We start from the raw sequence: 13,277 nt of genomic DNA on the forward strand, positions 1-13,277 counted from the left end.
ACTTCAACAGGGCAATTTATGGTGGAGCTGGATTGTGTATGCACTTTTGACTGTGTATGCATTATTATAAGTTGCAGGTTTCTGCACACACGCCTTTTCCATATGCTTGTGGTGTGTGTGTGTGTGTGGTAATAGGGCAGGGTAGACACTAATGGGGCTCCATTTCAGGTTTTGCAGAAAACCTAGAATTGGCCCTGGCTGTGTGGCTGCACTTGAGCAGAGCAGGAGATTGTGAACTGCAGACTGCAGTGCTTAGATAGCCCTGCAGTTCCTAACACAAAAGTGGCAGCAGAGAGAGCCTTGTCAACCCTACTTTCCTACGATATTTACTTCAAAATAGTTCTGTATGCCTCTGAGTATTACTATCTGTCTAAGACAGGGCCTAATAGGTATATATCTGCTGTAGGTTTGCCCCTGAGCTGCAAAGCCAGCCAATTACCTTTTATAGCATGCAAAAAGGGGTTAATAAAGTTATAGTACTTTGTAATATAACTTTATCTATCTTCTTTTAAATTATATTTTTACGTACATATCCAGTACCATTGACTGGCAGAAGTAAGGGGAAACCCATTCCCTTTGCTGCCACTAACATTTGTTTTGGGAGAAGCATGACTCTAACTAAGCCCTGCAGTTCCTTTCCCCTGCTCTACTCTAATGCTGCCGAACAGCGCTATGCAGAGCAGGGTCCCCTTCTGTACTGTTTCACCGATCGTTGTACTGATCGCTGTGCGAGGCAGCCTCTGCAGAGGGAGCAGTGATTGCTAGCTGTACTGAATAATGACAGTTCTATCTCTGAGATCTGGTCTGCAATATATTGTCCGGGCACGGACCGTATATTGCTGATGAGTAAATGGCCGCTAAGGGTCAGGCTATGTTCACAGTACGTAAAAGTATGGCCGTTGTTGCCAACAACGACCGTACTTTATGCGGAGTGGAACATTGCCTTATCTGCTATGGGATGCCAGCCGGAGCGTATACACATCGTATACGCTCTGTCCGGGATCCCATGCGGACCTGCAAATAACTGACATGTCAGTTCACACAATGAAGCAAGTGGCCGGAGCTCCTATGGGGAGCTCTGATGAGGGTGCGCGCTGATGCGCCCGCATCAGAACACTGCGGCGGGAAAGATCATCCGTCTGGGTCACAGAACGGCCAGTCTCTTTCCGTTGTGTGAACATAGCCTCATATTGTATGGTAGACCCGTGCCCAATACAGATCATCGTTCGTTAATGAAGCCTTTTACATGGCTCGATTATCATGTGGGCAGAGTTACACAAATAATCATTGGGACATTTGTGCAACCTTTTCCTTCCATCAGTGTCAGTAGCACATCTCTTATTACACCAGGAGATGTGAGGTCAATGATTGATGGTTTTTAAACCTGCTTGAAATCAGTCTACAAACAAGTGTTTGCTTGGCTGACCGCTGGGCCAATTCCATAGGGCAGTATTGACCTGTTCTGCCAATAACTGTTCTGTGTAATAGGGCCGTAACAGATTGAAATTATTATTGCACAATCCTTCAAGTTCCTTATGGCTATATTGAAACTGACACCCATTCTCTTTCTATATACTTACTTCAATTTGTTTTAAATACGAAGGAGAAAATTACATCATGATAAATAAAGCCCTGCAGGAACAAACTACTTGAAAAGAATCCAGCAGGTTTAGTAGGTTAGGTTTTCACATAACCAAGCCCATAGAACACAGCACAACATTTTTGCTTTAACTTTTTACTGTAAATATACTGAATCGGCTTCTTATAGTTTCTATTAATTACTTTTATTGACATGTCCAGAAATAATATTTATATTCACACCACAGTCTGTTGTTAAAACCTGATGATGATATAGATGAGTGGTGCTACATGGGGGTTACTACAGAACCAGTCTGTCATCAATACACCATATTATGTCATCATCTTCTGTGTATTTTGTCATGATATGGTCCTAATAAATTGGAAGCTCTGCTGTACCTTAGTATTCCTCTCTATTCATACAGAGGTACTTTGAGGATTCTAACAGTGAAAAAAATATATGGGACATGCCCCATTAGATGGCCGATAATGATAAAAGGAATCTGACTGCACAGTATGTATCTGTGCTGTAAGTTCCATATCACAAGCAGTCTATACTTACCACACTTCTTGTAATCTGGCATCTGGCTTCCCCAGTGCTCAGTCTGCCAGCTGTACCGGCAGGCCACTACCTCCTCTGGAATTATTGACAGCTGGAGGAGGCGGGGCCTGAAGATACAGCCGGTGAGCGGAGGACTGAAGAAGCCAGATGCCGGATCACAAGAAGTGTGGTAAGTATAGACTTCTTGTGATATGGAATCGACAGCACAGATACATACATTGATCATACAGTGATCAGCCCAGGCGCTCAATTTCTCATGGTGTGTAAAGGCAATACAAATGAGTAATGAGTCGCAGGACCATCTGCATAAACTAGTGGCGCTATATTTTGGGATCCTACAGACTTCTTATCCCCTTATGTGCACTAATTTATGGCAACTTTGAGCATAAATGTAGATGTAACAATTTTTAGTTATTACAATTTATTGTGGACCAGACAAATCTTTATGGGAGATAAATCTGAATATGGAAGGGTCTGAATGCCCACAAATGTGCCAGAAATTAAAACATTTTTAGGGATCACTTTTAACATGAGAATAGTAAAAAAGCCGTCCTTACCTTTTCTTAGCGGGCAGCAAGTTCCACCCATGCTACACCAGTTTTCCCAGCAATAATGCCCAGGAGCAGATTTGAAATATAATGCTGGTTTCATACATGGCAGTTTTTTTTAAACTGCCATTGCAATTTTTGAGTCGAAACCAGAGGTGGACTCAAAGTAATGGATAAAATAAAGGAAGGAGTTATACACTGGGTTCCAAATTATTATGCAAATAATATTTTCTCATATTTTCCAAAATTACCTATATGAGTTGCAGTCAATGTAATTTTTCAGTCATCAACTATTCGAGTATAATTGAAAGGTTTTTGAAGAAACTGCCTAAGATTAAAGTATATTTAAAAACTCAAAATGTATGTTCTAAATTATTATGCACGGCAGAGTTTTCAACCTTTTCATTTTTATTAAGAACAAAAAAATGGTCATTTGTGACATTATAAGCATTAGCAGATTATTACAAACTGAAATCAAACAGTTTTCATGTCAAAAATTTATTCTAGGTGATGTTACATTTGAACATAGGACCCCTTGTTTGAAAGGAGCTTCTGAACTGTCTTGTCCATTGAATTTGTTAGTTTTTGGATGGTTTCTGCTTCAATTGTTTTGCATGAGGACAGAATTCCCTTCCCAGAGCTGTTCCTTAGATGTGAACTGCCTCCCTCCATCACTCCATCACAAAACACTTTTTGCATAATAATTTATAACATAGTGTATGTCTTCTACCTGGCAGACCCACTCCTGGCTTTTCCAAAAATCTACCATGTGTGAAACTTTAACAACGATTTAGACAAGCCCCCAAGAAATTTTCCAAGGCATGATCGCCACCACAAACTGAAACCTCGGATTACCACACTGAATGAAACTTTTTTGGTCCCCTAACACTCCTGATATAATTTTTTCTTGGGACAAATCTTTAGTAGATTTTAAGGGGAGACTGTCATTTAGGCAGTGTATGCCATCTAAAAGAATGGAGTAAAGCTCTACAAAGTTTGTGAAAACACCACAGGGTATACACGTGGATTCCAAATTTATGAGGTCAAGGACAGTGATATCAATGCCCTAAGATACCGAGACATCTGGGGTCTTAGGAAGCCATTCCTCCAGGAGGGCTACTAAGTGTTTACTGACAACTACTATTCCAGCATGCCGCTGTTTAAAAGTCTGCACGCTGTGAACAAGGGCTTATGGGATGGTTTGCTGATACTGAAAAGGCTTGCCACCACAGCTAATCCCTTGTGAGCTACCAAAGGGAACATCATTTGGCCTAGCAAGCAGAAAGGTCTGCATGCTCTCGACAATACATGGGGACACCACAGTCCACAGAGTGGACAAACAAAAGGCCCTCTCTGTTCCAGAATACAATAAATTGATGGGGGGTGTGGTTATGGAACATTTTCTCTTTAAGGGTGCGTTCACACCTACAGGATCTGCAGCAGATCTGCAGCAGATTTGATGCTATGTTCAGTTATTTAAATGAAATCTGCTGCAGAAAATCAGATCCAGATCCTGTATGTGTGAACGCACCATAAAGGAGAAGTCCATGCATCCTGTCCCTGTCTCTGCCATTGAAACCCCCGAGATACCACAAAAAAGATGTAGCTTTTCGTAAACATGGCCAAAGAAGGGATTCACGTTTTTATTGCCCCATGTGCCCATCCAAACCAGGACTGTGCAGCTTCCTATGTTTCGAAACTTATCATACGGTTGCAAATTATTAAAGTGTGAAAGATGTTTAGGAAGAACCCAAAAAGTGTGTGTGTGTGTGTGGATGAAAAAGAATACCTAATATTTATGGTACCAAATGGAAGAGGGGAAGAGGTTAAAATTAACAGCTGAAATTTCTGTATATGTCATACCTGTAATTTTATTGCTTTTCTTGAACAGTTTACTGATAGCATAGACCTTCAGTATTTGTCATCGGCGACAGACAGATATTCCAACCAGAAACAATTGGCAGAAGTTATACTGCAGTTACCGAATGAGGAAGTGTGCATAAAGGTGAGGAACATAATGTAACAGGCAGCATTCTGTATTTGGCAAATAAATACAAGTATGTTTACTGATTCCATCTGTAAAGAAGGAGCCTTTTATTTATGTGCAGTGTCCAAAACAACAGCATTATTGTTCACTGCACTTTTAATTTTGCTTGATAAAGTCTGGCTCGTGTTGCGTAAAATTTAGACGACAGTCATACCTATAGAGTTCAGCTAACGTCATTATCAGTCATATATTATATATGAAAAATAAAAATAGTGAGCTCAACCTTGAGGTATGTGGATCAATATATATATATATATATATATATATATAATATTATATATTTATATAAAACTTCGAGTGCAGTCAATAATATGGTTATAGTATTAAAGGGGTAGTGCGGCGTTTCAAAATGATTCACTAATTAACACACATTACAAAGTTATACAACTTTGTAATGTATGTTATGTTAGTGAATGGCCCCCTTCCCCGTGTTCCCCCCACCCACGCTAGACCCAGAGGTGTGATGCACTATACTCACCTGATTCTTGTTGACCCCCGTCCGCCATCTTGGGACAATGATGTCATCTTCGGGAGGCCGTCCGAACCGCTCCATCCGTCCCTCATGCCGGCCCCCCAATGCCTCATCATCAGCTGCTCAGCCGCGATTGGCTGAGCATACATTACAAAGTTGTATAACTTTGTAATGTGTGTTATTTAGTGATTAATTTTGAAACGCCACACTACCCCTTTAATAATAATGGTAGGCTCTCCAGGAGTTATATATTTTGATAATATTAAAAATACACAAAAATACAGGACACAGTATCAATTATGTAAACAGTATAACAAATATAAAAAATGCATATAACATATTAAAAACATGAAAAACATTAGACTATATCTTATTTGCAGCAATGCAGGGCCCTTGCATGCTGTGTATACAGTCTCTGAGTTTCCGATTTCAGATGTTAATTGAAATTGCCGCTTTTAATATATATATGTGTATATATATATATATATACAGGGGCGTAGCTAATGTCCGCTGGGCCCTGGTGCAAGAGGTCAGCTTGGGCCCCCCCCCCCCCCCCTCCTCGACCAAGCAATGCTTTTAGTGTGTGTGTGTGTGTAGTGTATATATATATATATATATATATATATATATATTTGACAAAAAAACCTCACTGCATTCTTCAGTGTGAACTGGGGCCAGTAGCTGCACCAGGATCCACTGGTGTAAACTTATATAAATGTCCGAAAATGCTGCAGCACTGCACAATTTAAACCAAAAACGTATTTTCCCATAAAGTGAATAGCTTTATGGGAAAATAAACACAGAGCTTTCCATTTGAATTCTGGAGTGAATGTATACATATCTCCCTATGGCCCCTTGTCTCACCTCACATATAATAATCCCTTTATACTGCCTCCCCCCCCCCCATACTATTGCTTCCCACCCTTTACCCTTTCACTATTACCTCTTTTCTCCTGTATGCTGTATACACAAAGCTTTTTCTTTTTTTAACCTTGGGGAACTCCTACCCAATAATGTTCTACAAAATACAAAAAAAGTCATACAGTAACTCACAGGTGACGTCTTTTTTCATCTGAGGCGTCACTTTCCTTTTCCTCTCCATCCAGCCCAGGCCTCCATGATGATTTCTTGCAGCTACAATTCATCTCTTCTGAACCTGTGAGACAAACATCTCAGGCTCCGCACTTATCCAGCAACTTACTTTTTTCCAACTCCTAAGATTCTACACAAATTCCACTTAAGGCTATGTTCACACTACGTAAAACTACGGCCGTAGTTTTGCGGTGTGGACAATGCCTTGTGTGCAATGGGATCCCACCCTGCATATAGTAATAGAGCCCCCTGCACCCTGCATATAGTAATAGAGCCCCCTGTATATAGTAATAGAGCCCCCTGCATATAGTAATAGAGCCCCCTGCATCCTGCATATAGTAATAGAGCCCCCTGCACCTTGCATATAGTAATAGAGCCCCTTGCATATAGTAATAGAGCCCCCTGCATATGGTAATATAGCCCACTGTATATAGTAATAGAGCCCCCTTTACCCTGCATATAGTAATAGAGCCCCCTGTATATAGTAATAGAGCCCCCTGTATATAGTATTAGAGCCCCCTGCATATAGTAATAGAGCCCCCTGTATATAGTAATAGAGCCCCCTGCACCCTGCATATAGTAATAGAGCCCCCTGTATATAGTAATAGAGCCCCCTGTATATAGTAATAGAGCCCCCTGTATATAGTAATAGAGCCCCCCGTATATAGTAATAGAGCACCCTGCATATAGTAATAGAGCCCCCTGTATATAGTAATAGAGCCCCCTGCACATAGTAATAGAGCCCCCTGCACATAGTAATAGAGCCCCCTGCATATAGTAATAGAGCCCCCTGTATATAGTAATAGAGCCCCCCCTGTATATAGTAATAGAGCCCCCTGTATATAGTAATAGAGCCCCCCCTGTATATAGTAATAGAGCCCCCTCCATTGCAAAAAACAAACAAACAAACATTATACTCACCTAATCCAGGAAATACCAGCTTGTCTTCTCTCTTGTGGCCCGGCCTCTGCAGCTGTGTTCAGGGATGGAGGGGGTCCCTCAGGTAGGCGGACGGAGGTCAGCAATTACAGGAAGGGAGTCCCCCCATAGCGCCGCGCGGGTAGCGGTATGGCGCCGGGGGGGGGCCTCAGATGCCACAAGGAAAGCGGTCCTACGCAGGGGGGGCGGGGCGCTGTATCGGCACAGCACGCCGCTGCACTGCCTTGAGGTGCCTGAGCGTTCCTTAACCCCTGCAAACCCCCACCCCCCCTGACATTCTCTTACACCCTCTGCACCCTCTGCAGGTATAAAATCTAAGGGGACAGATGCCAGTTGCATTCATCTCATGAAGACTTCAGACTTCACTGTTACGTATCTTTGTAATCGTAACTACTTGAGGAACATATATAACAAGTCAGTTTTACCCCAGGGCAAAGACATAAACCCCCCAATTCAATTCAATTTCACCACACATTGAATTTTTTCTTGGTTATGCAAAGTACAATTAGTGGCACAAAAAATAATGGGTCATGCGGGTTTCTAGGTGAAAAAATGCAAGTGCTATGGCCTTTTAAGCACAAGGAGGAAAAAAAACGGAAGTGCAAAAATACAAATTGGCCCGGTCCTCTAGGGTTAAAGAAAATAACAGGGGTTGTGTTTGCAAGCAGTTTTGCAATATACTTAATTTTCTTTCAAAATTTTCTATGTTTAATCAACGTTATACTTATAGCCACTAGGTGTCTCCCTTCCTGTCCTTCGTAGTCCATGCTCCCTCGATATTTGAACTTTTCTCTGTTCAAAAAAAGAGACCAGACACAGGAAGTCCCAGTCCTTTGCACGCTCACAGACATGGCTTGGGATTGATTGACAGCCATTCTTGAGCGCGTTCAGAGCAGGACAAGTCTTCACTGTGCATGTGTACATTTGCTGCACGTCCACATTCAGTAGCAGAGAATCCTGGGGTTGCTTGCATTGTATGGTCAGCTCTCCTGTCACATAGCACCAAAACCTCTGTAACCACACAGTGACAGTGTACTAATTGTTACATACTAAAGAGCATTGTCTCCTGGTAAGTTGCAGAGCTGATAATATTATAAGAAAAACTAATAATAGAATTAAATCCTATACAAAAAAGGGGTCACTACCAATACTTCAAAATACAAAATTGCGCACAAGAGGTACTGTAAAAAAATCACACAAGAATAATAAGACAGAATACTAAACCTATATAAGGTGCTATGATGTATTATATGTCACTATGGGGATGATAGATAAATCCCTCTCAATCCTGGCAAAATAGTATCGGCTGGAATGTTCCTGCACAGAGTTAACTATATACCTGCTATTGCACAAGTCCCGGATGAACAAAGTGCCATAATAAATAGACAGTTCCAAATCACATAGAAAATCCCAAAGAACTGAAACCAGTACGTGATGTAAGCTGCGTGCTACCACCTCTAAAGTATGTTTCGCGTTCCGCTTGATCACAGAGTATTCTGTCTTATTATTCTTATGTGATTTTTTACAGTACCTCTTGTGCGCATAATTTTACTTCATTATGTGATTTTATATGTGATATCAATAAAGTGATTTTGTATTTTGAAGTATTGGTAGTGACCCCTTTTTTGTATAGGATTTTGTTATAGGGACCTGGGTCAGGTCTGGTGGTCTTTATAGGATATAATAATAGCCTAAGTTAATCGCCTCAGTTGATATACAACCTGCGTGATGAACAGGTGTCTTTTCTTGTGTGAGCGCACAAAGGACTGGAACTTCCTGTGTTTGGTCTCTTTTTTTTGAACAGAGAAAAAAAACAATATAGAGTGTGCGCTGCAATATATATAGTGTTTAGCTTTTTCTCTGTGTTGGATATTAATATAGGGAGCACAGACCACAGTTTGGCCATATGTATAATGTTTATACATAAACATTATATTGCAACACTGCTTGCAATCACAACCCCTGTTGATTTCTTGGGAAAAAAAAACAAAAACAAAACAGTACCCCTTTATAAATAGCCTATACTAGGTAGGTGCTAAAGTAAAAAGTGTATAGACTTGCTTTGATCATATGCTGCCTTTTTGCCATTTTTGGCCCCCCGACACGAATTGTTGTAAGATTGTCCAGCATTTAGCTTAAATTGCTCAAAATTAAAGTAGGAGGCCCATGAACACTAAAATCGGCAGGCACGGGGGGGGGGGGGGGGGGGGGATAAACAACCAAACTCACCCCTTGTAACTCCGTTCCTGGGTCCCTTTCACAGCAGCTGAGAACCTGCAGCTCTGCTAGCTGCAACATCACAAGCCTGGCTGAGTGACTGTCAGCTCTGCCAATCAGTGACTGAGGCATGACTGAGTGGCTGAGCAGGCAGTCACTCAGCTGGGTCGTGACGTAAAGAGTCGGGTACGTGACGTACCTGGTTTCTAGCAAAAGATGACAGCCGGCTGCTGTGAACAGGACCCGATAGCGGTGTGGTGGAGACATGGAGGCGGGTGAGTTCTTTATTATTTTTTTCTCTCAGTCCATCCTTCTCCCATGCCAGCCTGACGATTTGAGTGTTCGTAGTACTTCCTCTTTAATAAAGTCAAAATCAAAGAAATGACACATAAACATGTTTTGGTTGATCTTTCAGACTGAAACAGCAGAAGACGCTGAAGAGTGGAAAGGCTTTATTCTTACTGTGTCTCAGGTACGCAAGAAATATTAAGTGAAGGCGTGGGAAATAAAGTTTGTTCTCAAGTGACCATACCAAGACTTGCCATAATATGAGTGCATCTTACATTCCCAAGATTGTCATCCTGATGTAACTGTACTTTATTTATATACATTGTGGATTTTACAGATGCACAGGTGATCAGTTGTTATTTGGCCTCCTCCCTCACCTGATCTCACCCCTTGTGACTTTTGGTCATGGGCTTTCTTGAAGGCCTAGGTCTTCTGTGACAGACATGCACCATTGTCAGGTATAAAAAGTAGGTACTACGCACAAGGAATTGCAATTAAAGGGGAACTCCGGATAAGAAAAACTTGTTTTCTATTAAAAGTACATTAAAAGTTAAATATATGTGTTTATACAATGTATTACCAGTTCTGCCACACTGGTCACTGATAGAAATCCAGAAGGGAAAAAAATGGCCCCTGTGCAAATCCACATTGTCTCCTGCTCCCACTGCTCTTCCCACTTAGGAGACAAATCTTCCATGCCTCTGTCTCACATTGTGTGTGTTTGCTGAGATCTGGCTAATGATGCAGACAGGGGGCAGGGCGTGATGTCCCAAGAGGCTTGGCTGGATCCCCCAATCCCCTGTGTTATTCACCATCTCTGACCAGCCAGAAGCAGGTGTTGCACTGATTTATCTGATTGTGCAGAAGTGTGCAGTGAAATTAGGGCTGTGTTCACACATGTTGGAGTGTCTTTGCAGTACTGCAGCGTATTCACAAAAATAATGCAGTAACACAAGAAAATGATGCTAAATGGCAGAGAGGATCAGAGCCTTAAGGGCCTATTACACTGGTCGTCAGAGGAGCAAACGAACGCTCTCAGCGCTTGTTTGCTCCTCGTTCCCCACTCGCTGCCGCCGCTATTCAACGCGGCAGCAGCGAGCGGGTGAGTGCGGGAGGGGGGGCGGGGAGCTGCGGGGGGGCTGCCCGGGTGATCGCTAGATCGTCTGGGCAGCCCATAGGATATAGCAGCGTCTGCTGCCGTTGCTCCTATTCGGAGTGACGGCAGCAGATCGCTGCTATATCAGTCGCTTGTTTTTCAACATGTTGAAAAACAAGCGACTGCAACGATCAGCCGACATGAACAATGTTGGCTGATCGTTGCACTCTATTTCACGGGGCAATTATCGTCCTTAGCGGCCGATATCGGCCGAATACGGACGGTAATCGTTCCGTGGAATAGGGCCTTTATTGTGGGGCTCAACTTCAAAGATAAAAGATGCTTGATCATAATAAGTGCGTGGAAATGAAAAGAGAAAAAAATCTAAAAGTTCTTTACTTTATTCCAATACTATTGTTACAGGTAGAGAATACCGTGTGGTGTGTGGTGTTACAGGTAGAGAATACAGTGCTGTGTGGTGTTACAGGTAGAGAATACAGCGTGCTGTGTGGTGTTACAGGTAGAGAATACAGCGTGCTGTGTGGTGTTACAGGTAGAGAATACAGCGTGCTGTGTGGTGTTACAGGTAGAGAATACAGCGTGCTGTGTGGTGTTACAGGTAGAGAATACAGCGTGCTGTGTGGTGTTACAGGTAGAGAATACAGCGTGCTGTGTGGTGTTACAGGTAGAGAATACAGTGCTGTGTGGTGTTACAGGTAGAGAATACAGCGTGCTGTGTGATGTTACAGGTAGAGAATACCGTGTGGTGTTACAGGTAGAGAATACAGCGTGCTGTGTGGTGGTACAGGTAGAGAATACAGCGTGCTGTGTGGTGTTACAGGTAGAGAATACAGCGTGCTGTGTGGTGTTACAGGTAGAGAATACAGTGCTGTGTGGTGTTACAGGTAGAGAATACAGCGTGCTGTGTGGTGTTACAGGTAGAGAATACAGTGTGCTGTGTGATGTTACAGGTAGAGAATACAGTGTGCTGTGTGATGTTACAGGTAGAGAATACAGCGTGCTGTGTGATGTTACAGGTAGAGAATACCGTGTGGTGTTACAGGTAGAGAATACAGCGTGCTGTGTGGTGTTACAGGTAGAGAATACAGCGTGCTGTGTGGTGTTACAGGTAGAGAATACAGCATGCTGTGTGGTGTTACAGGTAGAGAATACAGCGTGCTGTGTGGTGTTACAGGTAGAGAATACAGCGTGCTGTGTGGTGTTACAGGTAGAGAATACAGCGTGCTGTGTGGTGTTACAGGTAGAGAATACAGCGTGCTGTGTGGTGTTACAGGTAGAGAATACAGCGTGCTGTGTGGTGTTACAGGTAGAGAATACAGCGTGCTGTGTGGTGTTACAGGTAGAGAATACAGCGTGCTGTGTGGTGTTACAGGTAGAGAATACAGTGCTGTGTGGTGTTACAGGTAGAGAATACAGCGTGCTGTGTGATGTTACAGGTAGAGAATACCGTGTGGTGTTACAGGTAGAGAATACAGCGTGCTGTGTGGTGGTACAGGTAGAGAATACAGCGTGCTGTGTGGTGTTACAGGTAGAGAATACAGCGTGCTGTGTGGTGTTACAGGTAGAGAATACAGTGCTGTGTGGTGTTACAGGTAGAGAATACAGCGTGCTGTGTGGTGTTACAGGTAGAGAATACAGTGTGCTGTGTGATGTTACAGGTAGAGAATACAGCGTGCTGTGTGATGTTACAGGTAGAGAATACCGTGTGGTGTTACAGGTAGAGAATACAGCGTGCTGTGTGGTGTTACAGGTAGAGAATACAGCGTGCTGTGTGGTGGTACAGGTAGAGAATACAGCGTGCTGTGTGGTGTTACAGGTAGAGAATACAGCGTGCTGTGTGGTGTTACAGGTAGAGAATACAGTGCTGTGTGGTGTTACAGGTAGAGAATACAGCGTGCTGTGTGGTGTTACAGGTAGAGAATACAGTGTGCTGTGTGATGTTACAGGTAGAGAATACAGTGTGCTGTGTGATGTTACAGGTAGAGAATACAGCGTGCTGTGTGATGTTACAGGTAGAGAATACCGTGTGGTGTTACAGGTAGAGAATACAGCGTGCTGTGTGGTGTTACAGGTAGAGAATACAGCGTGCTGTGTGGTGTTACAGGTAGAGAATACAGCATGCTGTGTGGTGTTACAGGTAGAGAATACAGCGTGCTGTGTGGTGTTACAGGTAGAGAATACAGCGTGCTGTGTGGTGTTACAGGTAGAGAATACAGCGTGCTGTGTGGAACCACAATGAAATCATAAATTACTGCAAATAATTCAGTAATACAATAACACTGCAATGTGTGAACACAGCCTAGATGTTCTGCAACAGCTTTGGGTGGGGAATAGGCGGGGTGGAGGACTGATGAACAGCTGAGGGAAAGCCATTTTGGAACCTGTAGTACTGTGTACAACTGATCAACCAGGAAGCT

At 42.7% G+C, this 13,277-nt stretch overlaps 1 protein-coding gene across 2 annotated transcripts in view; it reads left to right on the plus strand.

The window, feature by feature from the left end:
- LOC138797642 (signal-transducing adaptor protein 1-like) overlaps positions 1-13,277 on the plus strand; it is a 66,758-nt gene that overhangs the window by 21,988 nt on the left and 31,493 nt on the right. For both annotated transcript variants that reach the window (XM_069978060.1, XM_069978061.1), the window contains exons 3-4: positions 4,580-4,693; positions 9,871-9,927. In XM_069978060.1, the coding sequence (XP_069834161.1) occupies positions 4,580-4,693; positions 9,871-9,927 (171 nt within the window). The remainder of the gene's footprint in view (positions 1-4,579; positions 4,694-9,870; positions 9,928-13,277) is intronic.

The sequence above is a fragment of the Dendropsophus ebraccatus genome, chromosome 7 (assembly GCF_027789765.1).
Source record: "Dendropsophus ebraccatus isolate aDenEbr1 chromosome 7, aDenEbr1.pat, whole genome shotgun sequence".
NCBI lineage: Eukaryota > Metazoa > Chordata > Amphibia > Anura > Hylidae > Dendropsophus > Dendropsophus ebraccatus.